Source organism: Monodelphis domestica, chromosome 8 (genome assembly GCF_027887165.1).
Source record: "Monodelphis domestica isolate mMonDom1 chromosome 8, mMonDom1.pri, whole genome shotgun sequence".
Classification (NCBI taxonomy): Eukaryota; Metazoa; Chordata; class Mammalia; order Didelphimorphia; family Didelphidae; genus Monodelphis; species Monodelphis domestica.
Window position 1 is genome coordinate 7133377 of NC_077234.1, and position 27199 is coordinate 7160575.

Sequence of the window (27199 nt, forward strand, 5' to 3'; positions counted from 1 at the left end):
TGTATATAGAATTGGATTAGATTGTCTATGCCATCCAGTCAACCAAGTCTTCCCTGGGTTGCATCTAGGAGAGAAACCATCTCCCTACAAAGCACAGTCAAGTTCTTGGGCTTCTTCTCCTTCTCTAGAATGGTCCTGAGGATTGTAAGAGCAAAAACTATAAATATGGGAGTTGGGTGCAGTAGGATAATGAAGCTAAATCTGAAAGGAGCCTCAGAGACCAATGCACTCATTTTACAGATGAGGAAAATAAACATCATTGGAGCTAAGAGACTTTCCCAAAGTCACACACGTAACAAATAGCAGTCTGGACTGGAACACAGGGTCGATGGGTTCAGTTGTAGGATTTAACTGCATTATAATTATTGGGTACCATCATTCTCATCTCAGAAAAAAATCTGAACAGCACACAAATGCATAATCTATACACAGATATACATATACATGAATGATATTTGAAAACTTTACCCTAACTCATGGTTTCTTGTGACTCATTAATATCCCATAGAGTTCATCTAGTACTTCATTTTAGACATGAAGTCCATGTGCCCCAGTGACTTGTCTATACCCCAGTCATTTACAGACAGATCTGATTAAAATGAAGCAGCTGTCAGTTGTTCACTGACATTAGAACCCTGAGACTAGGAGCTTGTCTGTGCCAACACACATGGACCATTCAGAGGACTGGTGAATGGTTGCATCTAGCTCTCAGTATTGCTCTCCCTTTGCTGTAGGACATGAGAGTTCAGAGTTAAGCTAAATCAAGGTTTTTTGAGACCTCCCAAGAAGTCAACAAAAGGAAGGAAATTCAAACAGAATGATGAGTATTTAGAAAATCAGAACTGATATTTCTAGAGCATTTTAAATGCATTATCTTATTTTATTCATGGGATACCATTATCCACATTTTATGAGAAAAGAAACTGAGGCTACAAGAATAAGTGACTTGCTCAAGGTCACATAGTCAATAGGGGGGACTTTGAATTTAAATCTTTCCCGATTCCAAGTCCATCACACAGGTGAAGTGAATTGGAGGGTACAGAGAAGGCATTCTGACTGAGGAGACCAAAAATCAAGCTTAGATACCAGTGTGAAAAGAGGGCATGATTCATGCCTAAAAGACACAAGAACCCATGCTGTGGTATTTGGATGCCAGGCCTACCTTTCAGGTTATCTTTCACAATCCCCACTGCAAAGGGCCACCATCGACATTGCCAAGGGCCTGACCTTTACATGAACATTCCTCAGACTCCAGTGCCTGCTGGAGTGTGTGCGGGCAGCCAGCATTCTTTCCTCAACCATATAATTTGCCAGTCACAAGCAGAGATCATTAACACATGCCATGGAGGGGAGCATGATCCAGAGGGCAACACCTGAGCTCTGAATCTGGGGAAGACACGCTCGACCACCAAGCATCAAGCCAACCCAGGACCTTCCTTGATCAGTTATGTGGCCACCCAAAAGGGCAAGTCTCACCTCACTGCTCTCAAGGTTTGGAGCCATGGGCTTGACGTTCATCCAGGTAAAACTCTAATCTCGGGAACAGAGTTTTGGGTTAGTCGTAGCTTATCTTGTTACCCTAGGAATAATTTAATAGCTCAAAATTCCTTAGGAAAAAAAATCGTGAAGCCTCTTAGGCATTCTTATACTAGACAGGTACAGGATCAAAATATGAAATATGCATCCATTAAACTCATATAACTTCCTACCCTGCCTTCTCTTTTTATTAATTCTATTCCTTTAGAAATCAAATTATATCTCTCTGATTAAATACCAGGAATATGTATTTTTAAATCAACTAGTTCATAGAATGAGACTCTTAAATTTAAGATGTAATGTGAAGAAGAATAGAGGGGAAAAAGAAGATGTAGGTTCAATTCTTTCTGCCACTTCTATGATTCTAAGAGTGTCACTTAAGATCTTTGAACCTCAGTTTCTTTTTTTGTAAATTGAGGACAGGGAGGGAGGGTGGGAAGGAAGGAAGGAAGGAAGGAAGGAAGGAAGGAAGGAAGGAAGGAAGGAAGGAAGGAAGGAAGGAAGGAAGGAAGGAAGGAAGGAAGGAAGGAAGGAAGGAAGGAAGGAAGAATCCTGATAAATGTCTGCATCTCCACACCTAAATATCTGAATGCAAAACACCTGACAAATGTGGTCCATTCTAAATTGCCTGCCAGTATCACTCTCCCTGAGGTTGAGCCCTGAGGTTCACTACCTTCTCAGTGGATGACTATGGGTCTGGCAATGTAATAGGGGCATACATTGCTCCCATCTGCAATATTTATTAGTTAGAGCAGGTTTTAAAGGTGACTTGAGTGGGAGCTGTGAGACTTGTCGGGGCTCTTAGTTCAGACTGATCCCCAGAGATGAGTTCAGCCCATAAATAAACCCCAGTATAGACAACATTTGCAGGTTCATTTTCATCTCGATTAGTATGCAAACCGACTTGCAATGGTTGAACAAAATGGAAGGTAACTCATTTTCTCTGCTTATAAATTGTTCATTACCATGCCCTCTGATGGCTCATTCAATTCTCCATCTGCACCTCCACAAATCTCTGAGCTGGGATACACTTGTGGAGTTAATCAGGGCTGCAAAGGGATTGCTTATTGGGACAAAGACAGACCCCTGAAGCTGGGTCCAGAGCAGCTCCCATACCACACAGACAATTGAAGTGGAGACTTTCAAATCCTGGTTTTAGCTCATCAGACTCTCCTTGATTCCATGAGACAACTGCCACTGTTGAAGCCTTCTCAAGGATATCAGCCAAATATTTCAGCCCAGATAAAGACCTCTGAATGAGAGTCATGGCTCAAGTAAGAGTCCTGTCTCAAAACTGGAGACACAGAGAGGGAAAGCTAAGATAACTAGCCATTCTTGCAGCTGTTCCAAAGCCAATGGAGCATTGGATGACTAGGGGGAGGTATGTTGATGGAAGGAATACAAAGGACAGTCCCATTGTCTGGGCAGTCATCAGATTGTGATGCCTCCTTTCCTTTAAACGTTGTTCATTGGCTATTCCTGAAGCTTGAAAGCAAAATCAAATCAAATCAAACCCCAGCTTGTGAATTTCAAATTCTCCTCCAGATCAGATGACTTCTGGTGTTATTGATGACTATACAACCAGGCAGGGCAACAAACCAGCTAACCTCAGAAGTCTAACTAGCAGAGCACACACTTTGTTTAACATCTAAAAAGAGGATTGGGGTTTGGGAGATGTGAAAGGAGGTGCTTCCACTTTATAGCAACTCATATCCCTGCACCACATGATCCAACCGTTGGCCCCTTCCTCCTCAATTGATGATTGGGATGATACCTATGTGACCTTGGACAAAGCAATTATTTGCCTAGTGCCTCAGTAGCCTCTTCTGTAAAATGATGGCCTTGGACTGATACTTCCTAAGGACCCTTCCATCTCCATCTCTAGGATTCTCTGAAATGGTGGATTTAAACATTGGAGATATAAAGATGGAGAGATAGGGGTAGCTGGGTAGCTCAGTAGAGTAAGAGCCAAGCCCAGAGACCAAAAGTCTCAGACACTTCCCAGCTGTGTGACCCTGGGCAAATCACTTCACCCCCACTGCTTAGTCCTTACAGCTCTTCTGCCTTGGAACCAATATATAGTATTGATTCTAAGGTGGAAGGTAAGGGTTTTAACTCAATAAAGAGTCAGAGAGAGAGGAGAGAGAGAGAGAGAGAGAGAGAGAGAGAGAGAGAGAGAGAGAGAGAGAGAGCAACTATTTGCCAGACACTGTTCCAAGGCTTTATAATTGTATTATCATTTGATCTTCACAACTCTGTTAGCTACGTGTTATTATAATATCTATTTTACAGTTAAGGACAGTGAGGCAGACAAAGGTTAAATAACAAATAATTACCATACAATCTCTGAAAAATTGAAAAATTAACTTGTAAAACTAAGGGAGTAAGTGGCTAAATAGAGAAGCAGGAGTGGAGACCAGAGGTCCCGAGTCCAAATTTCGGTTCAGACATTTCCTAGCTATATGACACTAAGCAAGTCACGTAACCCTGAATGCCTAGCCCTTATGGTTTTTGTGCCCTCGAATTGATTCATGGTATCACTTCTAAGACAGAATGTAAGGGTTAAAAAAATTAACGGAGGATTATAAGTAATATGACCACGTCCACCCCGTTGGACTTTCAACTCATGTCTAGAGGCAAAATCTACCGAGAACCAAAAAAAGACTTTCAAACCAGTCCCCAGTCCACTCTTAGTACCTGGGAGAAAGAGGAGAATGGGCATCAGGCTGGAAACAGACATCTCTTCCTAGTTCAGTATAAGAAGAAAAGGACCCCTGATATTCCTTCTTCATTTGGAATTCCACTGCCTTTCAAAGTGCTTTGCTCCTCCAGAGCTTTTAATTAAAAAACAAAGGAAGCTCAATAAGCCCACATTTGTCTCCAGATCCCATTTGGATGAAGAGGATTAGGCTGATAAGATGCTCAGTGTTTATTGTTATAAATCTCTGTTTCAGCTGGTGAGCTCAGACTCAACCTGTGAAGAAAATGAAACGTAAGTAAATAACAAGGGGCTTTAATTTGGCATTAAAAATGTCAAAGGATCAAAGCCATTGTTGGAGCCTTGAAGAAATCCTGGATTAGTCCAAATCTAATAATAGAACCAAGAGGGAACGAGCTAATTAATGATTTTAAGAAGGCAAATACGATTTCGGGGGGAGGGGGGCTTGCTGGTCAACTTACTTGAGGAAATAAGGGGCTGACTGCTTCTGCTTGTCTATCTGTATTGACTCGCTCTTGGGTCGAGTGAAATGAGGAAATCATGGCTACCCGTAGAGTGAGGCAGACAACAAAGATGCTACTTTGATAATTCACTTCCAAACGACAACAGTCTCTTGGCCTCAGTTGCCTACCTGTTTCATGTAAAGCGAGGTGGGACTTTAACCCGTTTAATCACCAGGTAGCTTTTCCATTCCTTTCTAAACCTGCAGTGGATTCAGCCTTCATAGCTCTGGTCCCAATCCAGCTAGGGAGTGGAGAGGAGAGTCTCTGAGCTAGGCTAGGCAATTAATGACTGATTTACCAATAGACCTTTATAAAGCCCTTCTGGTTCCATGGCAACTTGAAAGCCCTGCAGAGAGTATCACTTCCTCACAACAGGGAGGCATTTGGGCCAGGGCGTCACCTTAAGCAAACTAAACTCAGAGTAATTAGAAGCCAAAAACCAAAGGAGTTTGGAGGAGAAAAAAGAGGGCACCACTAACAATTGGAAAATCAAGGGATTGGTGCCTGAATCCAATTAGAGTAACTGGTGTTACCAAGATCACATCTACACACTGTCTAGACTCAAGATGTTGAACTGTTTTTTAAATTGTTTGCTTGTTTTGCGTGTGTGCGTGTTGTGTGTCCTGGACCCCTCTCACAATTGATTAAACCTATGAGCTCTTCTCTAAAGGATATTTTTAGTGCATAAAATAATGTATAGGATGACAAAGGAAACCAATTACATTGAAGTGCAATTATGCAGCTTAAAAAAAAGACCATAAAGCCATGAAGGATAATATATCAAACCTTTTGAAGCTGTTGCTATAGTAACACAAATAAGTCCAGAGAGAAATGGACCTAGGGCAGAGAAGTTTTGACTGAGGAGGGAAATAAATGAAAGGTCAGAGAATGGAGAACTGACAAAACAATGTTTGACCATTTTGTCCAGCATAGAACCTTGTGGGCAGTGGGAAGGGGAACTGGATATTTGGGGGAGTGTTTTGAGATTTAGTTCCAGCACCTTAAACTTACAGATAAGGAAACTGACTCACGGGGATCAAGTAAGTTTTCCAAGTTCACAAAGCTAAGAAGAGGCAGAGCTGGGATTTGAACTCAGACCATAAGATTCCAAATCCAGCTCACTTTTCAAATGGCCACAGTTTTGCCAAACTTGGAGATTTCTGATAAGTACTTGATGATATGTTGACTGACTCTTGATATATAGTCTAGGGTAACATGTGGAGGAGGAGTGGAAGAGACTCCACAAATCCAGAAGTCATTTTATACTTCCCAGCTGTGTGACTGTGGACAAGTCACTTAACTGCTATTGCCTAGCCCTCACCATTCTTCTGAATCGGAACCTATATGTGGTATTGATTCCAAGACAAAAAGTTAAGGTATTTTTAAAAGTAATTTTCTGAGAAGAATGCTAAAGCTGAGCAGCCTCTTCCTTAAAAAGACTGGGACCAATGAATCACTTGACATTTTTAAATGTTCTAAAGATGAAGGATGCTGAGCTTTATTTTAATAAGAGTTAAAGAACAGAAAGAAGACTTGAAAGACATTATTATATCAGGCTTCTAATAGCTCAGAAATGAAAGGAAGGAAGCTCTGGCTCTTTTGACCCCAGAATGTTTCAAGGCAACTGGGCCCTTCTGGAATATGGAAATTCTGAATAATCCGGTTCACTATTTCCCTAGTAACTATAGATCTCGGTGTTATGACCCTGGAAGACAAAACTATTAAACAGCAAATCCCTTCATCTAGGAACTGAACCTCTCGAACCCTAGAGATGTCTCCTAAGATGGATGACTGGTAAAGAGACAAAAAACAAACAAACCCAAAAAAGCTCGCAATATTTTGCCTGCCTTCATGAGCTCACTGAGGTTGATGCTGCTTTGTCTGCATAAAGGCATCCTCAGCGTTGGGGAGGGCTACCCATCTTCTGATGATCAGAGTATCTTAAGTCAAAGAGATGAGCATTAGAAAGGGAGGATCAAGGGGCAGTCCTGGGGGAAATGGTGAAGCAGTCTTTTCTTTGTCCCCTAGCCTTAATGCCCTTCTCCTCCCTTCTCATGTTTCTCTGCCCCCCAGGAACCTGTCCTGACCCTGCTAACATTTGCGTGGGGCTAATGGATAACTAGAGAGGGCTGATCACGCTTTAAAGTGTGACTTCTTTCAGCATCACTATATTTCATGGTGGACTCAAGAAGAATCACATCAGCTGAGAATCTAAGAGTTGGCAGGCTCAGAGACTACCTCTTCCAAGTTGTCCCTGATGCATGTTCCTTTAATCCCCCCTAGCCCCACCAGCTGCTCAGTGGCTTGAGGTGGAAGCCTTCCTGAGAGGAGACCCTGCCACTGTCCAGGCAGCTCCTCTGCCTCATGGACAGCTCCGATTATTAAAGCAGCTTTCCTGGAATTCAGCCTATGTCAGTCTCCGCAATTGCTGTCCATTGCTCTTAGGTCTGTCTTTTGAGACCTAAAGGAACAAGCTTAATCCCTATGCGGAAACCCTCAATTAAATGAAATGTTATTTGTAAGGCACTTAGCATCATGTCTGCCACACACGGGAGCCACTACAGAGATGTTTGCTCCCTCCTCCCTCCCTCCCTCCCTGCTCCACATCAGTCCTTCAGATTCTTGCAGAGAGCCATTAGTGTCCAGCAAGTCTTCTCTTCTCTAGACTAAACATCCCTAGTTCCTTCGATCACTGCTCAGAGAGTGCATCATATTAAGCCATTTGGCCACTAAGAGACATCACCTCAAGCCTTTCCCAGCTTACGGAAGTATGGCAAATAGAACTAGAAGAAATACCCCAGGCTCCTCTGGACCAGACCACAGCATGGGATGATTCTCCCTGGGACATTAGGTTTCTCTTCAACCCTCCTAAGAGCATGTTGTGTCCTTGATGAACACATCAGCCCCTTGACTCTTCGTGAGCTTACAACCTACTTAAAAATAAAAACCCCAAGATAAACCTCTGCCTAGGAACATTTCCTTGTTCTCAGCCTTGGACTAGGGACCTTGGGTTTTTCTAATCCAGATGTAAGATTTTACATTGGTTGCTATTAAATATCATTGCTGTTGGATCCAGAACAGTGGTCCAGCCTGACCTCAAATCTATCATCCAGCATGAGAGCTGCCCCTGTAAATCTGACAAATTCACCATCTGTGCCATTTTTATTGTCAATGGCAGAGATCCCTAGAGCCCTCCAGTATAGATTTCACTCAAGATTGACTCTGAACCCTTAGAGATTAATCTGTGGCTCTGATCACCTAAACAAACACATCAATATCCCACTATTAGCCAACACCTTCCCATCCTTGACAAAAGTAACAGGAAGCAAAATCAATCGTGAGACAAAAAGCCAGATAAATGTATCTATACCTCTGCCCCCATCACAGTCTTGTTCATATACTCTGTCAAAATGGAAAACGAGGTCGTTCTGTCGTGGCATGCTTTGGGGAGGTTAATAGCAAGGCACTGTGCCTCTCTTAGTGGATAGCGAACTTGAGGACATGGAGTCGGGGGAGCTGGATTTAAATCCACTTTAGAAGCTATTGGCTCTGACCTTGGGGAGGTCATTTGATGTCTCTGAACCTCAGTTTTCTCTTCTGTAACTTAGGATGAATAATAGTAGTGCCTATGTCCCCAGGGCTTGAGGGAGACTGAAGAGACAGTGTGCATAAAATGTTATATTAATGCTAGGTATAATTTTTGGCCAAAGAGCCTTTTCTAGATGCTCATTAAACATCCATGCCTTTAAAAATGCATTGAAATTTTTTTCCCCAAGAATCAGTCAAGCTAATTTTGCTCCAATTGGCAACCTCTAGTCACTCCCCCCCCCCCTTTTTTTTTTTGAAACTGGGACTACATTTTCCACTTCTCTCATATCTCTTATGTAAGCTGTCATTTTGTACTGACTGCAGAGTGAACAGAATGCCGGACCCAGAATTAAGATCTGAGTTCAAATCCTATTTCTGACATTTGAGGTTGTAAGACCTTGTGGAAATTGCTAATCTCTTAGCCTCAATTTCCCCACGTGTAATGGAAATCATCATTGAATCTAGAATTTCATTCTTACAAGTTTCATATCCTTTCTGGGATAACTTCACTTCTGGAATTATAGGTCATTGGATTTGGCTAAGTTATTCTCTAGCACCTTGGATATCTGCTCTTCTCATATCCAGGCTATGTGGGGAAAAGGAAAAATATATATATATATATATACACTTAATTTTCCTTCTCCTCTATGGCAGCTTTCCCTGGTAGATCCTTTCATTTATATCCCAGCACCCTCTAGGTAAGAAATGGGTCCAGAAACATGTGCCATTTATTTACTCATGTATTAATTAATTAATTAATTGATTGATTGATTTGTTTGTTTATTTACTTATTTGTTTGTTTATTTATTTACTGCTTTCTTCACTTTTTGAAAGAGAAACCTATTAAGGTAATTAAGAAATAATTTGCCCTTCTGCTTTTTGGTCCACAGAGAGTGCTCTAGGGGATTTCCCACTAATGGTAATCCCTCCTGGCCATTAGATATCCTTTAACATAACAAAGGATTAAAACTCTAATAGTAGAATAACAGATGAGGCAGCAGAATTTTAGGGCAAACCTGTCTGGTGGTCCCTCCAAGCAGAATCTACAAGCAAGGATCACTGGGATCACTCTAAAGCAGACCCCAAGTCTACAGGGCCTGACCCAGTTGTCAGATCTCGTCCTGTCTCTCTCCATTTGTCTCTTATCTATTGTCTTCTCTTTACCCACCTCTGTGCCAGCCATGCTGAGCCCTCATCATCTCCTGACTCTTCCAATGTCATGGTCTTCTGGTCAGGCTGCCTCACTTCCCAGTCTGCCCATTCCAATTCATCTTCTACCCACTTGGGATCATTTAGAAACCTCAGGCCAAAGCATGTAATTCTATTTATTTATTTTTGTTATTGTTGTCATTTTTCATCCAGTCCCCATTACCTACATACTTCAATGATCAACTTCATCATTTGACATTTATAACTTTCCAAATTGGGTCCATTCTTACTTTTTTCCCTTCTCTTACTGTGCATATATTCCATATACTTTAGGATTCATTCATCTTGGTTTACTTGCCATTTAGTTCTCCTTGATGCCTCATCTCCCATCTCCAAGCTTTTGCCCTGGCTCTTCTCTATGCCACCGATCTTTTCCTTCATCAACTGAGATTCTTAGACTCCTCGGGTACTTTTAGGACTCCATGCAAGCATTTTTTTCTGAAAGGAACGTATCCGGATCCCTCCTTCCTCTTCCCCTCCTCACCAGCAACCTTCTAGGTGTCTTGGATATCCTCAGTATATATTCCCATGTTTCTGCTCTCCTCCCAGTTAGAATACAAACTCCTGGAGTACAAGCATTTTTTTTGTCCTTGACTGTGTGAACTGTGAGCAATTGTTAATCTAGGGGAGGTGTATATGTCCAATAGCAACCCTGTGGAGAAGGCAATTGTGATGAAAAGGGAAGTGATTCCAAAGCCATTGCCCCAGGTTCAAATCCTGGTTCTATCCCATACTCTCTGTCGCCTTGGACAAATCATTTTCACTTCCCGAGCAGAGTGCCCCAGTCTCTCCATTTGTAAAATAGGGAAATTGAGCTAGATGTCTCCAGAGACCTTTCTAGCTCCTAATCGAATATCTCATGAAACCCTGGTTAAGCCAATTGTTGTCTATGTGACCTTGAGTGAGTGTCTTTCCCTCTCTGTGCCTCAGTTTCCTCATCTGTAAAATGTGAACATTAGACTATCAGGCTTCTAAGCACTCTTCCAACTCTAAAGCTGGGATTCTGTCCAGGGCGAACATCTTTGGGCTTCTAATCCTAGTTGCAGTTCCAATATCATGGCCTGACACCCCTTTCCTTGCTTTATCAGGTGTGTGAGCTCAGAAGAGAAACCCCTCAATGGCTGGTACATCTGGTAAGGACTCTCTGGTCAAAGTTTGGAAGTATTTGGTGGCAGATGGAACTTGGTGACTATCTTTGAAAACCCTCAGACCTCCCACCCCCACCCCAGGGTGCTTCTGTCTCCCTAATACTCTCCTGTACTTCCTTTGGCTTCAGGTGGCTAATGCTGCTCTCCCTGATCTCCATCATCTGCTGCATGATCCTCCTCTGTCTCCACTGTTGGCTGAAGAAGTCCCATTCCAGGTCCTCTGGGCGCACTGTGGCGGTGTTTGCTGTCAATGACATCGAGTCCATTTCCGGTAGGTCTTTTCCTTGGCTTCACCACTGTCGGGGCTCTGGGAGCAGCAAAGGGGGTGCTCACGGGCAGGTGGAACCGGAGATTTACTCCTGAAAGGTGATCTGAAGGAGAGACTCTTGGGTGATGCGAAAGGAGAGCAAAGACTGGTTGTTCTCTTCCTGAGTGCCCCGCTCCTGTCTCCTGGGAGACAGGACCCAGAATTCCCTCATCAGGAGCCACTTTTCACCACTCGGAGGACCTTCGATTGCTGACTCCCATGTGGGCGTTTCACAGATAAGAACTGTGAGGCCCTGCAAAGTAGACCAATTTGCCACAGGTAGCAAGCGCACCGCCGAGGGAGGACTCAAGCCCAGATTCGCTTACTCCCAGGCCAACACTCTGTGCTCTCTTCCCCACTGCGTCTATTTACCAAAAGCCTCACCATATATCAATTCAGGCACCATTTAAAAATGCTTAATGTTCTGGAAACCTACCACTAATGAGAGGCCTGGCACTGCATTTCAATTCATTTCAATAGAAATCATTAGCTGCCTGCTCTCAGGAAAGCACTTGAAGAGCTACTCTGGAAAGAAGGATGTACAGGGGTCGGTCCTTGCCCCCTCGGTGGACTCACGATGCCTGCAGAGGAACAGCGAACCCGAGGGAGAATGGTCACCACACAGGAAAAATACAAAGAGTGGCAGCCCAGGGTGGCGGCTAGGCGGAAGATTAGAGAATCTTGTTTAAAAGATGACACCCAAGTCGGACTTGGAAGAAAGGAAGAGAGTCCATCGGGTGAAGCTGGCAAAGGGAGATGTCCATTCTAGGCAAGAGTATCGGGAAAGCCCCAAGAGGAGAATGGAGTCGCCAATCGTTCACTTGGGCCATGATGCAGGGCACACCAATGAGCAATTACCCGAGAACACCAGAGCCAGACCAGAGAGATGGCCATATATCAGTATCAGAAGTTCAGACTTCTTCCATAGACATTCAGGAGCCACTGAACATTCTGGAGGTAAGAAGTCACGGGAATGAGGAAGATCAGGAAGTTGTGGGAAAGGCTAGGCCTGAGAGAGAGGGAGGAGGCCAGAGGCAGAAGTGACCAGAGAGGATGATGGGCAATACATCATTCGTTTCAAATTAGAAGGACATTGGCTGACCCTGGGGTCCAAAACCCTGATTTCATAGACAAGAAAAAGAGCCAAACCTTCTTAGGATGTGGAAATAGCCCCCATAAATGATGAACACCCCAGCTGGGAGATCTCGATGAGAAGCGAAATGAAAATATAAGAGAGAGCAGAGTGAGAATTGGCTGAATTACTGGTCAGCTAAATTACAGAACTTTCTAAGAAAGGAAACAAAAAAGGGGTGAGTCTCACGCTCATGCCATAGGAGAGTAGATTGAGGTAACCAAATGCTTACCTGAAGAAAAAAAGGCTCAGGGACCTGTGATAACTATCTTGAATTGGCAAAAGTGCTGAATCAGGATCCTGTGGACTGTATTCAAGGCTAATCCCCCCCCCCCATTGCCTGTGTGACCTTGGGTAGAGCCCAGCTTCTGAGGCTTCATATACTCAGCTCTAAAATGGGAGAGTTGTACTGGATGACCTTTCAATCGATCCTTCTCTAGGTTGATCCTTGAATGTTCTAGAATTCTGCCTAGGAAGTCTACCAAACAAGAGAGATTGGATTTATTCTGATGAGGAATGAGGCACAAAAGCTAAGAACAGTGGGAGAGGGGAAGGAAAAAGAAGTCAGTCTTAGGCTTGCTGTAAGGAAGACTTTACCAACAATGGAGTGAACCCCAAGTGAAAATGCTCCTTGGGGAGGTAGTGACTGACCTTGCCCATTGGAGGGTCTCAAGCAAAAGTGAAATATTTATTAAGAATGGACCAAGAGTTCTTAAGGGGCAGCTCCATTCCCAGAAGGCCCACTCCTTAGTACCTACCAAGGTGTGATTCCCCAACAACTGATTCATTTTGTGCCATTTTATGTCATCCCCAGGCACTAAGACCTGATCTACTTTTTGCTCAAATATACCAATGAGCAAATTATTTTGATAATATTTTGATAATGGATGCTACCAAAATTCACAACAAGCCACAGATCTGAATTCCATTCAAGAATATATCAAAGCAGGTGCTCTTCCAAAATATTCCCAAGTAGATGGTAGGAAACCTCAAAAATTTGATATGCAAAAAGGTGCAACTTCATTATGAAAGTGTTCCAAAGCCTTAAAAATATAAGTTAAAAATATAAGAAATGGAGAAAATGGACTAAGTATGGACAATGGAATAAGAATTAATGAAAATGACAAAGAGATTTTAAAAACAAGGGAAATTAGTTCAGGAGAAATCAATGAAGCATCAGAAAATGAGGAACAGGAACAAATGTTGAGTTTTCCTGATCCTAGTGTGTTAGCTCCTATGATACCTGTCCATTCTCCAGAAAATAGCACAGAACCACATGTAACATGCTGCCAAATGTGTGTTGCAAAAATTCCCTGAGGATTGCAAAGCAGAGGGTTCAATAGAAGTTGTGGGTGTAACAGGAAGACCTCAAAAAGTCAAAAAGCTAGAACCAAGAATACTTTCACTTGGATGTCTAAGTGTAGAACACTCTTTTCTTTTAATGCCAAATTCTGCAATGACTCTAGTGGGTAGGCATTTTTGTAAAGTGATAGTATGTACTCCAACCAGAGATATATTTTTAAAACTCCCAGAATCCCTAAACCTTTTCCCTGTATTATTCCTAGATACAGTAGAATCAGAGGGGGAAGGGAATAATATCTATCAGATACCAGATGATATTTCAAAAGGCTTATGAGCTACAGCCCCTATTAAAGTGCTGACTAAAGGAGGTCCACCACCATACCCACTTAGCAAAGAGGCCATTGATGGGATTACCCCAATAATGAATTCACATTATTGCAGCAAGGCATACTAATACCATGCATCTCTGAATATAACACCCCAATTTTACCAGTTAAAAAACCCAAGTTAGAGGCTGAAGGATGAATAGTCTATAGATTTGTTCAAGATTTAAGAGTTGTTAATGATCATATAGTACAATCTTACCCAGTTGTGCCAAGTCCTGCTACCATCATTTCATTTATCCCAAGTCATGCAAAATATTTTACTGTGGTTAATTTATGTTCTGCTTTTTTCTCAATATTTATACATGAAGACTCAAAAGATATTTGCATTCATGTGGCAGGGAAATCAGTATTCATCATCCTGTTTGCCACAGGGATTCTTGGAAAGTCCTTCATTGTTATCTCAAATCTTAAACAAAGATTTGAAAAATATTCACTTTAAGGACAGTAAACTTATTCACTTTGTAGATGATTTACTTCTAGCATCACCATTTGAAAAAGTGTGCCTATGTGATAGTAAACATCTGTTGTGTGAGCTCTACAAGAGGGGACACAAAATATCAAAAATTAAACTTCAATGGTGTCTTCCTCATGAAGAATATTTAGGCTTTGTGCTGTCTGAGGGGTTCAGATATGGTTTTATAGATTGATTTAACTCTGAGAAGACCAAAGAAAAACTTGGTCTTTGGCTTGGACTCTCAGTCTGTTTAGGCTCAGAGTCCTAACTTGATTCTTGTTGAGACTCAACCAGCAGCCTTTGCTTTTTTTACAATTTGAAGGCAAAGTTAAGAATTGTAAAGATGATAGTGGTAGTTTTTATTTAGATAGTATAAATTTGGGTTATTCAGATCAGGGAGGATGAGTGTAGCCTGTGAAACACAGGAGAAGCAGTTCCATGTGGAATAAGGTAGTTTATTTGGTTGGATTTAAAATCCCTCAGAATTAGAAATCCTTTATCATCCTTACATATTTCAATAAATATTTTATTTATATAGCTCGCCATTTCTTTTTACAGTACTCAATCCCTTCCTCCTCTGCCCTTCAAACCCTCCCTTATATCATATTTTAAGAGAAAAACCAATTCCTTCTCTGGAAGACATTTGAGACAGGTGGCCAAGAAACACCTGTGATGTTCTCTGGAGAGAGTTCCTTTAGAAGCTATAGTTCTTGATCTGTGTCCTACTTAGGTTTTTGTTTTGCTTTTTCTTCTCTTTCCTGGGTTTCCTTATAGCTTTAGATGCTGACATTAAGTTGGTATAAAGGAGAATACAGTAAGACATGTCCACAACAGAAAGCAAGGATCACAGTTTGATTTCCCCAGGATATTATCAATAGCATTGGATGGAGACATGAAGCTTCAGGCAGTTTGGACCACTGCTTCCACCCAGACAACTAATTCAGTCACTATTGACTCTTCATTGAATGTTTCTGGGGCTATTAAAAAGTCAACATAGTAACCTCAGCAGAAGTGAAAAGTGAGTTCATGCTGGCAATACAGAGCCAAGGAAGAATGCACATGGTGGCTTTCAGTATTATCCAGCAACAACACAGCAATGGCAAGACATAGGTTCAAGCATGATCTTGGGCAAGACAATTCCTTCTCTTAGCCTCAGTTTCCTCTAAACAAATGAAGGGATTCAAGCAAAGATCCAATCCTCTTTCAGATCAAATGATCCAGGGGCAGCCAGTGCTCCGTGGATAAAGTGCAAAGCTTAGCATTGTTGGGAGAACCAAGGTTTGAAATCTGGCCTCAGTCACTTCCTAGCTATATGACCCTGGAAGAGTCACTTCACCACATTTAGCCTCTGCCTTTCTGACTATACTAAGAGAATGTGAGGATTTAAAAAAGATAAAGGTAAGGATCATTGCATACATTTTCATGTTAATGAAAGCGTCCCAACTGCCAACTGGGCACCACCCGTATGTTCCCTATTTCCTTAGTTCTCCATTGCCTCTCAAGATCTCTTCTCAAGAGACTAAGGAACTAGGAGCAGGCACTGATTCTGGCTATACCCAAGGCCTCCGCCATTAGCCTTCAACTCAAAAGAAATGCTAGAATCAGTGAAACACCAGGAGACGTGGCGTAGAATTGTCAGGGAACGTGACTGGTTCTTTTTGTACAAGTCTTCCACATGCAATGAGTGTCGGTCCCTTCAAGGTGTTCACTAGAGGAGGCTGACTCAATCATGCTGTATTATGTACAGTGTTCTGGTCCTGCTCCCTTTATTTGGAATCATTTCATGCTGCTCTTTCAAGGACTTTTCTAAAACCATTCCCACTCACCATTTCTATCACAATTATATTCCACACCTTGCTTAGCCACCCAAATACATGGGCATCCTTGCCTTCCAATTCTTGCCACTACAGAAAAGAGCCACTAGAAATATTTTATACATCTTTTATTTGATGTTTAATATTTATTATGCACAATATATAATACTTTTATACAGATAGTTTTCTTTTTCTTTGATTTTTTTTGAGACACTTACCAAGGAGTAAAATTTCTAGGTCAATGGGTACACACACTTTTATAGCCTTTTGGACATCGTTCCAAAATACTCTCCAGAATGGTTAGATCAGCTCACAGCTCTACCAACAGGGCACAAATGTTCCAATTTTTCCACATCCATCCCAGCATTTGCCATTTTCTTTTTCTGTCATATTAACCAATCTAACAGGTAGGAGTTAGTCCCTCAGAGTTGTTTTACTTAGTATTTCTCTAATCAGCAGTGATTTAGAGCATTTTTCCATGAGTATGGATAGTTTTGATTTCTTTGGCAAACTTCTTGTTACCATCTATTAATGATTTGTCAGTAGGAGAATGACTCATATTCTAATAAATTTGAATCAGTTGCCTATATTGAGAAATGAGGTGTATTTCAGAGAAACTTGCTAGAAGTTTTGCAAATTTCCTGCTGGTTTAGATTCTATAAAAGCTTTTTCTTTTAAATTTAGCATCATCAAAATTATCCATTTTAATTCTCATCATTTACTCTATTCCCTTGTTTGTTCACACCTTCTTCCTTTATCCATATATCTTACGAGTAAAATATTGCATGTTCTGATTTGCTTAAGATATCACCCCTTATGTCTAAAATCACGAGCCATTTTGTTCTTAGCTTGGCATGCAGGGTGAGCCGTTGTTCTATACCTCATTTCTGCCAAACTGCTTTCCAACGTTGCCAGCAGTTTTTGTGAGGTCGGTCCCCAAACTTGGATCTTTGACTTTATCAAACACAAAATTACTATGGAAATTCACTACTGTGTATTGCCTGTCCAATCCATTCAGTTGATCTGTTATTTTATTATTTGCAAATACCAGCCTGTGTTGATAATTACCCACTTGGAATACGGTTAGATCTGATACTACTAAGTAACCTTCATATTTTTTTTCTTTTCATTAATTCCCTTGATATTCTTGATATTTTGTTCCTCCAGATGAATTTTGCTATTTTTTCTAACTCAATGAAATATTTTTTAATAATTTGATTGGTATTACACTGACTAAATTAATTAATTGGGTAAAATTGTCATTCTTATTATATTGGCTTGGCCTAGCCTTGAACAATTAATATTTCTCCAATTATTGACTATAACTTTATTTGTATGAAAAGTGTTTTATAACTCTTTTCTCATAGTTTATTGATTTCTCTTAGCAGGTGGAATCTCAAATATTTTATATCATCTAGTTATATTAATTGGGATTTCTATTTCTGTCTCTTCCTGCTGCATTTTATTGGTGACATATAGAAATGCTAATGATTTCTAAGGGTTTATTCTATATCTTTCAACTTTGCTAGAGTTGTCATTTGTTTGACCTGGTTTTTAACTTGATTCTCTAGCATTCTCTGGGTATACCAACATAGCATTTGCCAAAAGTAATAACTTTGTTTCTTCACTGCCTAATATAATTCCTTAAATTTATTTTTCTTCTTCTTCTCTGTGATCCTGGGCATCCTTGCCTCACACCTGATCTTACTGGAAAGGCTTCTAGCTTATATTCATAATGGATAGGGTTTGTTGATGATTTTATTTTTTTTAATTTCATTTAATTAGATTATTTAGAATATATTTTCATGGTCACAAGACTCATGTTCTTTCCTTCTCCTTCCCCCACCCCCTTCCCATATCTGACACACAATTCCTCTGAGTTTAACATTTGTTGATGATTTTAAATAGATATTCCATATCGTTTTGAGGAAAGCTCCATTAAACATAAGAAAAAACCTCCTCCATGAAAACAGTTTGCTTTCAAGTGTTTTATTAGGGATAAATGTTGTTTTGCCTATATCTATTGATATATTATGGTTTTGTTATTAATAGGGTCAATTATTCTGATAGTTTTCCTAATACTGAATCATCTCTCCATTCCTGGTCATAGTCACAATGTCTAATCTTTCTTCTAAATAATTTATTTAATTTTTGCATCAATATTCATTAAGGGAAGTGGGCTATTCTTTTCTTTTTCTGTTTTTGCTCTTCGTATTTTAGATACCAACTCTAAGTTTACCTTATGAAGGGAATTTGGTAGAACTCATTCCTTCCCTTTTTCCCTGAATATAGCTTTGTTAGTTTTGGAATTAATTTAAAAATATTTTATATAATTCACTTGGGAATCCATCTGATACTGGGGATTTTTTTCTTAGGGATATCATTCATGAGTTGTTTGATTTCTTTTTCTAAAGTAAGGATTTAAATAGTCTATTTCCTCTTTTGTTAATATGGGCAATTTATATTTTTATAAATATTCATTGCTTTTACTTAGATTGTTAGAAGTATTGGCATGTAACTGGACAAAACACCTCCAATTAATTGTTTTTTTTCCTCATCTTCATTGCTGATGAATTCACCATTTTAGTTTTTGATACATTTAATTTTGTTTTCTTTTTTTTTTCAACAAATCAAATGAATAAATGGCCTATTTATTTGTTAGTTTTTTCCTAAAACCAGCTTCTATTTTTATTTATTAGTACATGGTTTTCTTACTTTTTATTTTATTAATCTCACCTTTGGTTTTCAGGATTTCCAATTTAATTATTAAATGGAAATTCTTATTTCATTCAATTCTATTTTTATAATTTCATATCTAATTATTGATCTGATCACTCACTGTTTTATTGATGTATATGCTTAGAGATATTTTTCCCTAAGTACTACTTAGAATATATCCATTAAATTTTGGTATGTTGTCTCTTTGTTGTGATTCTCTTTAACAAAATTGTTGATTGCTTCTATGATTTGTTCTTTGACCCACTCATTTTTTAGGGTTAGATTATTTAATATCTCATTAATTTTTAATCTATGCCTACATAGTTCTCTTATTGAATGTAATATTTTTTGCATTATGATCTGAAAATTATGCATTTAATATTTCTGTTTTGGGTTTTTTTTGTTTTTGTTGTGATGTTTTTATGCCCTAATTCATTATCAATTTTTGTGAGGGTGAAATACACAGATGAGGAGAAACACAAAACACGTTCCTTTTTCTCAATCAATTTTTTTCCAGAAGTCTATCATGTGTAACTTTTCTAAAATTATATTAATCTCCATAACTTCATTTTGGGTTTTTTTTTGTTAGATTCTACTAAGTGTGAAAGGGGGGAAATGAGGTCCTTTAGTAGTATAGTTTTATTATCTGTTATAATATCTTTATTATCCTTTAAGAACTTTGATGGTATGACATTTGATGAATATATATTGAGAATTAATATTAATTCATTATCTCTGGTATGTTGTAGGAAAATTCCCTTTAGTATCTCCTTTAATTTCACCTCTTTTTTGCTTTTTCCTTTGTCTGAGATCATTACTGCAACATGATTGGTAGCCTTATTTTTTCTTACCTTAATTGAAGCATACTAGGTTCTGCTCCAGCCCCTTATTTTTACTCCTTGTGTCTCTTTTGTTTCAAATGTGATTCCTGTAAACAATATGTTGTTAGATTCTGGCTTTTAATCTATTTTGCTATTAGCTTCCATTTTAGGAGTGAGTTTATTTCATTCATGTTCACAGTAATAATTACTCACTGTGTATTTCTCTCCATCCTATTTTCCCCTGTTTATCTTTCATTCTCTTTTTTAATCCTATCCCTCCTCAAAAGTCTGTTTTACTTCTGATCATTACCTCCCTTACTCGATCTTCCTTCCATCAATCTTTCTTCCTTCTTTCATGTCCTTCCCTTCTTACTTCCTTATGGTGTAAATATATATTTGTATCCCCCAATAGAGTATGCAGGTTATTTCTTCTTTGAGCTATTTCCACTGAGAGTGACATTCGAGCTTCCCCACCCCCATTTTTCCTCCACTATAAAAATTCTTCTTTCCACATTTTTTGCATATGATATCATTTTCCCTATACTTCCTCTCCCTTCCCTTTCTTCCAGTGCATCTCTCTTTCTCACTGCTCTTTTCCCCCTGAAATCATCCTATTATAATTACCTTATACCCATACTGTGGGGCTATGTATATTCCTTCTAACTGTCCCAATAAGGATAAAGTTCTTAAGAGTTATAAGTATCATTTCTTCTTATTTTATATGAGTATAAACAGTTTGATCTTATTCAATACTTTATTATTATTTCTTTTTCCTGTTTACCTTTTTATGTTTCCCTTGAATCTTTATTTCATAAAGTCAAATTTTTACTCAGAAATGCTTTTAAGTCATCTACTCATTTCCCCAGGAAGTATTATATTCAATTTTACTAGGTAGGTTATTCTTGGTTGTAATCTTACCCCATCCCCCGTGACTTCTGGGATATCATAACCTGAGACCTCCACTCTTTTAATGGTAAGCTGCTAAATCTTTCATGATTTGGAATTTGGCTCCACATGATTTGAATTGTTTTATTCTAACCACTTGCAATGTTTTCTCCTTGACTAGAAAGCTCTGGAATTTGACTAAAATATTCCTGGGAGTTTTCATTTTGAGCTAGGAAATGAACAGTAGATTCTATCAATTTTTATTTTACCCTCTCTTTCAAATATATAAGGGCAGTTTTCATTCATATTTTCTCTGATTATGGCTTTCAGGTAGTCAATAATTCTTAAATTGTCTTTATTCAAACTGGTTTTCAGGTTGGTTGTTTTTCCATTGAAATATCTCATATTCCTTTTTCCCATTATTTGGACTTTTTTCTTGATGTCTAATGAAGTTATGAGCTTCCACTTGCCCAATTCTCATTTTTCAGGAATCATGTCCTTCAGTTAGCTTTTGTATGTCTTGAAAAAAAAAGGCTTATCTTCTGTCTTAGACTCAACTAAAGCCGAAGAAGAGTAAGAATTTCTCAATTGGGATTCAATGGCTCTCACAGGTAGGAATGTATCTCTCTCTTTTTTTCTAATTTGTTCGCTTCTGATTTTTAAGAAGGTTTTTTCTTCACTGAATTTTTGAACTTCCTTCTCCACCACTTTTGAGCAATTCTATATTTTTAAGTCCTATTCAGTGGGGTTTTGTGCCCATTTTTACCATTTTTCCAATTGTGTGTGTATGTTTTAGAAGTTATTTTTTGAATATTTTTTGTGATTCTTTTACTAAGCGGTTGCCTTTTTATCAATTTCTTACATTATTCTTATTTGTTTTCCATTTTTCCTCTTCCTCTCTTATTTGATTTTAAAAATCCTTTTTGAACTCTTTCAGGAATCCTTGTTCCCTTTTCCCCAGTTTACAATTTCTCCGTTATTTTGGTTTTGCTTTTAACCTTTTATACATCATTGTCTTTGTATGAATTTGTATCTTTATCTTTCCTGCTACCACAGTAACATTTTTATGAACAGGTTCTTTTGTTGTTGTTGTTGTTGTTATTTGCTCATTTTTTTCTAGCTTCTTTGTGGATTTTTAACTATATGTTAAAATTGGTCTCTGCTCCTGGAATGGAGGGGGCATTGTGCAAAGCTTCAAGTTTTTCATGATACTATTTTCAAAGCTAGTTCTTGGGATCTGTACATTTTGAAGTCTTCCCAAAAGATATGATCTAAGGAGGAGTGTGGTAACTTTTCCCTGGCATTGTTCTCTGGTCTTTACACACGAAGGAACCTTGTTCCTCTGTAGCCACACATGCTATTGCTCCTCTTGTCCCTGAAACTATGACCTGCTCCTCTTTTCTTCTGTAGCTAAAAGCAATACTGCTTATTTCTCTCTTGGAAATGAGACCAGACCACTACTTCTTTATGAGTGACCACAAGCACCAAAAAGTGTGATGAGGGCCCCTGCTCCTCTGTGCAAGCAGGTGCTAGTGCTCCTCTTTTCCATAGATCTACAGCCTGGAATTCTATATGGCAATACAAAAAATCCGAAACACAGAGCTAACGAAGGGTCCCCTTTAATCTCTTTCTTAGCATTTCTCCAACCTCCTTACATATATGTCCTAAGAACTCCTGAAACTGAGGCTAAGACTATGGCAGTTGTCCCCAATGTCTTGTAATGGTCTTGCAATAGTAGGGCCTGCCTGTTTTGTGTTCTAAGCCCACAGACCACCTTGAAGTGACACTTTTCTCCATAATCTCCATATTTGTCTTGGTTCGAAAAATCATTCCACCTCAACCTTCTTCTTTTCCCTTTTGGCTCTACTCTTCCAGAATTTGAGGCATTATTTTAAAGGTGTTTGGAGGATAATATGGAAAGAGTTCAAAGGAGTCCCTGCTTCTGCTTGGTTATCTTGGGAGTGCGCTAGATAAACAGTTATCGTCATTAACATCATCATCATCATCATCCTTTTTGGAATTACCTTCACAGACCAGACAGGTGTCAGTCTGTGATGAAAGAATTTGCTTTTCAAAATTGTCTTAAGAGCCACATCTGTTCAATGAGGACATTAAACAAGAGCAAGACTCTTTGGGGATCAAAAAGAGGCAGTGACAGAGAGTAACACAGCTTCACAGAACTCCAGACCTCACTGGTCATTATGTACACCTTGAGGGAGCTGGTGGTACACTGGATAAAGTATTGAGGCTATAAGCATGAAAACATGAGTTCAAATCTGACCCCAGCCACTTACTAGCTATATGACCCTGAGAAAGTCATTAACTTCTGTTTGTTTCACTTTCGTTACCCATGAAACAGGGATATTAATAGGATCTGTTCCCCATGCTTGTTGTGAAGATGATATATTTGTGAGGTGCTTAGCACAGACCCCGACACATAGTAAGCATGAAATAAATGCTTATTCCTGTCTTGTGCCTGTATACTAATTATCTTCAAAAGTCACCTAACATCATGCTGTACAGCCTTTTCTGGAAAGTAATCCATGATGAATAATTCACTATCTTTCACAGCTACACGTTCCATTTCTGGGAAACTCTGTAAAGATGTTTTAGATTCAGTTTTGTTTTGTTTAGATATGGAGTGATTTTACATGTATTTGTATAGGATAAAATTACATGTAAAATGTGTAGCTTTCTCCTGTACCTATCCTAGAGGAAAAGATTCAATAAATACAATAGAATGAATATTCATTCACAAGACATTTCCTGCATTTGAAAACAACTATCCCCGCTTACCTGTGTCTTCTCTTCTCCATGCTAAAGGATCTCAAGGTGCTTACTTGATCATTGTATGGTATGAGCTTGGGTCCTTCACTATCCAGGTGACTGTTTTCTGGAGATTCTTCAATATAAGTTCCCTCCTTATAAAGGGATCCATACCTGAACACAAGAGTCCAGGGGTGTTTGGACAAGGATAGAGCACAGAGTAATTATCATCTCTATTTCTGCATGTAAAAACTTCCTTCCTTCCTCCCTTTGTTTTCTTCTTCCTTTTTTCCTTCCTTCTTTCCTTCCTTCCTTCCCTTCCTTCCTTCTTTTTCTCCTTTCCTACCTTCCTTCCCACCTTCCCTTCTTTCCCTCCTTCCCTTCCTTCCTTCTTTCCTTCCTTCTTTCCCTCCTTCCCTTCCTTCCTTCCCTCCTTCCTTTCTTCCTTCCCTTCCTTGTTTCCCTCCTTCCTTCCTTCTCTCCTTCCTTCTTTCCCTCTTTCCCTTCCTTCATTCCCTCCTTACTTCCTTCCCTCTTTCCCTTCTTCCTTCCCTACTTCCTTCCCTCCTTCCTTCCTTCCTACACTCATTCCTTCCCACCTTCCTTCCCGTCTTCCTTTTCCCCTCTGAGTTTTTTTCCCTAATTACACATAAGAATTATTCTTAATATATATTTTCCAAATTTCTAAGAATCAAATCATCTGCCTTCCATTCTTCCCTTCCCCTCCCTGAGATGATAAGCCATCTGGGTTGTACATGTATGGTTAGAAAGTTTTCTGATTATCGTATAAGATAGTATTTCTCTTCATGGCTGCCATATCAGCTGAGGACTAGTGATGAGATTGCAGTCTATTCTGATTCCTAGATATTTGCCAGAGCAGTTCCTATATTGGCATACTCCTGTCCCTTTTTTGTGAATGGAAAATTGTAGAAGTCTCCATGTCTGCCAGCTCTCTTTCCTAGTATTTGCACCTAATATTCTGGATGATAGAGATCACCATGGGTCTTCAGAAGTTTTCTAGCATTTCCAAAGAAGAATGTAGATAAATAGGACAGAATCAAGAGAAATTGGGAAGCATTGTTTGAACTGATGCAAAATGAAGTGTTGAGAACCAGAAAAACAATTTATACCAAAAACTAAAAAATGGAGAAGAGAGAGGGAAGACTTAGGAACTGTGATTAAAGCAAATATGAATCCAGCTTCAGAAGACTTTTGAGGAAGCACCACCCATCTCTTGATTGGCAAGTTGGTGAACTAGAGGGGCAGAATGGGATATGTTTCCTCATATGATTAATGTGTGATTTTCTTTTATCTTGACTGCACTTATTTGTTACAAGGAAAGAATTTTTTGGGGGGATGAGGGAGTAGGAGTTGAATTTTGTGGGGAGGAAGAGGGAACGGATAACAGTGAGACCACACAAAAAAAAGAAGTAAAGGGGGAAAAGGGAGTATGGATGAAGCATTTAAAGTGCACAGTAAAGAAAAGAAAATATTTGAGAAGGAATTAGATGAGTAATAGTTTGGGAATTATCTTGTTAAATCATTATATATGGAATTAAAACAAGTTGTTCATAACAGTCAATGAAAAACCATTTTTAAAATGTTAACTCTAGGTCAGCAGTCATTCAGTGTAATAGTCACAGAATCATATGCAAACATTTTTCTTAATGTACTTAATAGCTATTGGTTGGAGAGACAGTTAGGATGTTCAATGGATTGATAGCCAGAACTTGAGATGGGAGGTCTTGTGTTCAAATTTGACCTTAGACACTTCCTAGCTATGTGATCCTGGGCAAGTCACTTACTCCTCATTACCTAGTCCTTCCCACTCTTCTGCCTTAAATCCAATAGACAGTATTGATAATAAGACCAAGATGTTTGGTTTAAAAAAATGTTGGTTGATTTTTGCCTTTCCTTATTTAACTATCTATTTATTTATTCATGGAATAAAATGCTTTTTTATTTGTAAAGTTCAGAATTAAAAAATAAAGGATTTTCAAATTAAAACAAAAATATATATTAATGTGGGTTTAAAAAAAAGTTCATGAAATGTCATTAGTAGTAGAAACAAGTATAGAACCTCCAAAAGCAATTACAGTATATTTTATGAAGCCTACTTGCTTTCTTATTATTTGGCCTGGAAGAAAGTCATTCTGAGTGGAAACAGACTCTGATGGGATCCTGATCGCAATGTACTCCCCACGTCCCAGTCTACTTGAACTTGACACTGAGACGGAATAGATTCAAAACAAAATTCAACGTAGCATTTGGGTGACATTTTAAAATCATAAAGGGCTTGAAAGTCATAAATTCTACCCATTGTAATTAATAATTGAGTAATATATTAAGAAAAGACAAAGAGAAAGATGCCAGGCCAGTCTTTTCTAGTCTAAGCCCATAATGGAAGCATTTGCAAAAGTCCCTTGGCTTCCCGTTGTGCTGGGATAGTGTAATTACCAAAGGTGGTATGATCTGTAGTTCGGGCTGCTGGGTGTCAGTGTTTCCTGATCTCCCCAGCACCCGTGATTTCATTCATCCAAATTGAGAAACTGACTCCTTCTGGGAACTTGATCATTGTAGCTGAATGTAGTGTGTGTGTGTGTGTGTGTGTGTGTGTGTGTGTGTGTGTGTTTAGATATTTCTATGGATACGTCTCCATTGCCCCATTGGTACAAAAAGGGCAGAGAGTAAATGATATAATTCTTTCCTCTGCTGATTAGAAAGATCACTCCATTCTACCTTTCTTATTGCAGGCACAGAAGCAGTGACCAATCCAACGGCAAGACTTGACCTTCATGTTCCAGACCCGGAGCTTTATTCTGGGTCCTGTATGGTCCCTTTGGGCCCCCCACCTCCATATGAAGATACCCAGAAGACAAGCAGGTTGTAATCAGGAGCATCTTTTGTAAGAACCAGAAGTCTATCCTCCCCCCACCAGACAGTCCTCTTCCACTTTCTGACTTCTTAGGCCAGACTTCACCCGGGGCTAACATGAGAGGCATACATCTCAGCCTCTAATGCCATTCTTCATGTGATGTGGCCCAAAAGAGAACAAAGGGAAAAGGGTGCCCCGTCACTGGCCATGTGCTTAAATGAAAGGAAGGCTGGTCCTGACTCTTAGTTCATTCCCTCTCAGGGGAGCCATCACTCACACACACTCACACACTCACACACTCACACACACTCACACACACACACACACACACACACACACACACACACACACACACACACTAGTAGAGACAAAAACAATGGCACCTGAGAGGGCACCAGCAGCTGAGGAGATCTTGTAGAGAAGATGGCGTTGGAGCTGAGCTTTGAAGGAAACCATAGATTCCAAGAAGTATCAAGAGAGACTGACTGCCTGTGCAAAGTCACAGACATAGATGAGGGATGGAGCATTATCTGTGAGAAACAGTAGAGACAACTGGTTTAGCTGGACCCTGAAGAGTAAATAGAGGGGTAGGGGGGGGGGGGGCTGGGTCACTCCTCCTTGAGACGTTCTTCTTGGCCAGCAGCATCTCCCTGTATATTAGTGTCTATTTATAAAGCTGGACAAACTCGTCCAATGGGGATACAGGCAAAGGATAAACAAACACCGATGAATAAATAACGCATTCTGTTCATTTAAAAATAAACAATATCCATAATAAAGTTGGTTTCATATAAGAAACTCAGAAAGGAGGATCTGTTTCTCTTCTTTCAGCTTTGATCAAATATATTCCATTGATCGAGTTGGAGAATGTACCTGAGAGCCAGGCCAGCCCCCTCTCCCCAGCTGTGCCCCCTCTTCCGGACACATCTGGGATCAGAGGGTTGTTCCACGCTGGACTTTGGCTGTCAGTGATCAGGTTGCCTGAGAGCAGGCTCAGAATGAGTGTTCCTCCCCCGCCCCCTCCCCTCGGGGGCTT

At 39.7% G+C, this 27199-nt stretch overlaps 1 protein-coding gene across 1 annotated transcript; it reads left to right on the forward strand.

Moving 5' to 3' along the window:
• Positions 1-1276: 1276 nt before the first annotated feature.
• Positions 1277-26961, forward strand: TMEM207 (transmembrane protein 207). Its single transcript, XM_007502464.3, has 5 exons — positions 1277-1522; positions 4491-4528; positions 10644-10688; positions 10832-10974; positions 26042-26961. The coding sequence occupies exons 1-5, from the start codon at positions 1448-1450 to the stop codon at positions 26176-26178; spliced, it is 438 nt and encodes a 145-aa protein (XP_007502526.1). The 5' UTR covers positions 1277-1447; the 3' UTR covers positions 26179-26961.
• The last annotated feature ends 238 nt before the right edge of the window (positions 26962-27199 follow it).

Coding starts and splice junctions, on each gene's coding strand:
- TMEM207 (XM_007502464.3), top strand. CDS start 1,448: ATGTGGCCACCCAAAAGGGCAAGTCTCACCTCACTGCTCTCAAGGTTT. Junction 1,523..4,490: donor TGGGCTTGACGTTCATCCAG/GTAAAACTCTAA, acceptor TCTCTGTTTCAG/CTGGTGAGCTCAGACTCAAC. Junction 4,529..10,643: donor ACCTGTGAAGAAAATGAAAC/GTAAGTAAATAA, acceptor TTGCTTTATCAG/GTGTGTGAGCTCAGAAGAGA.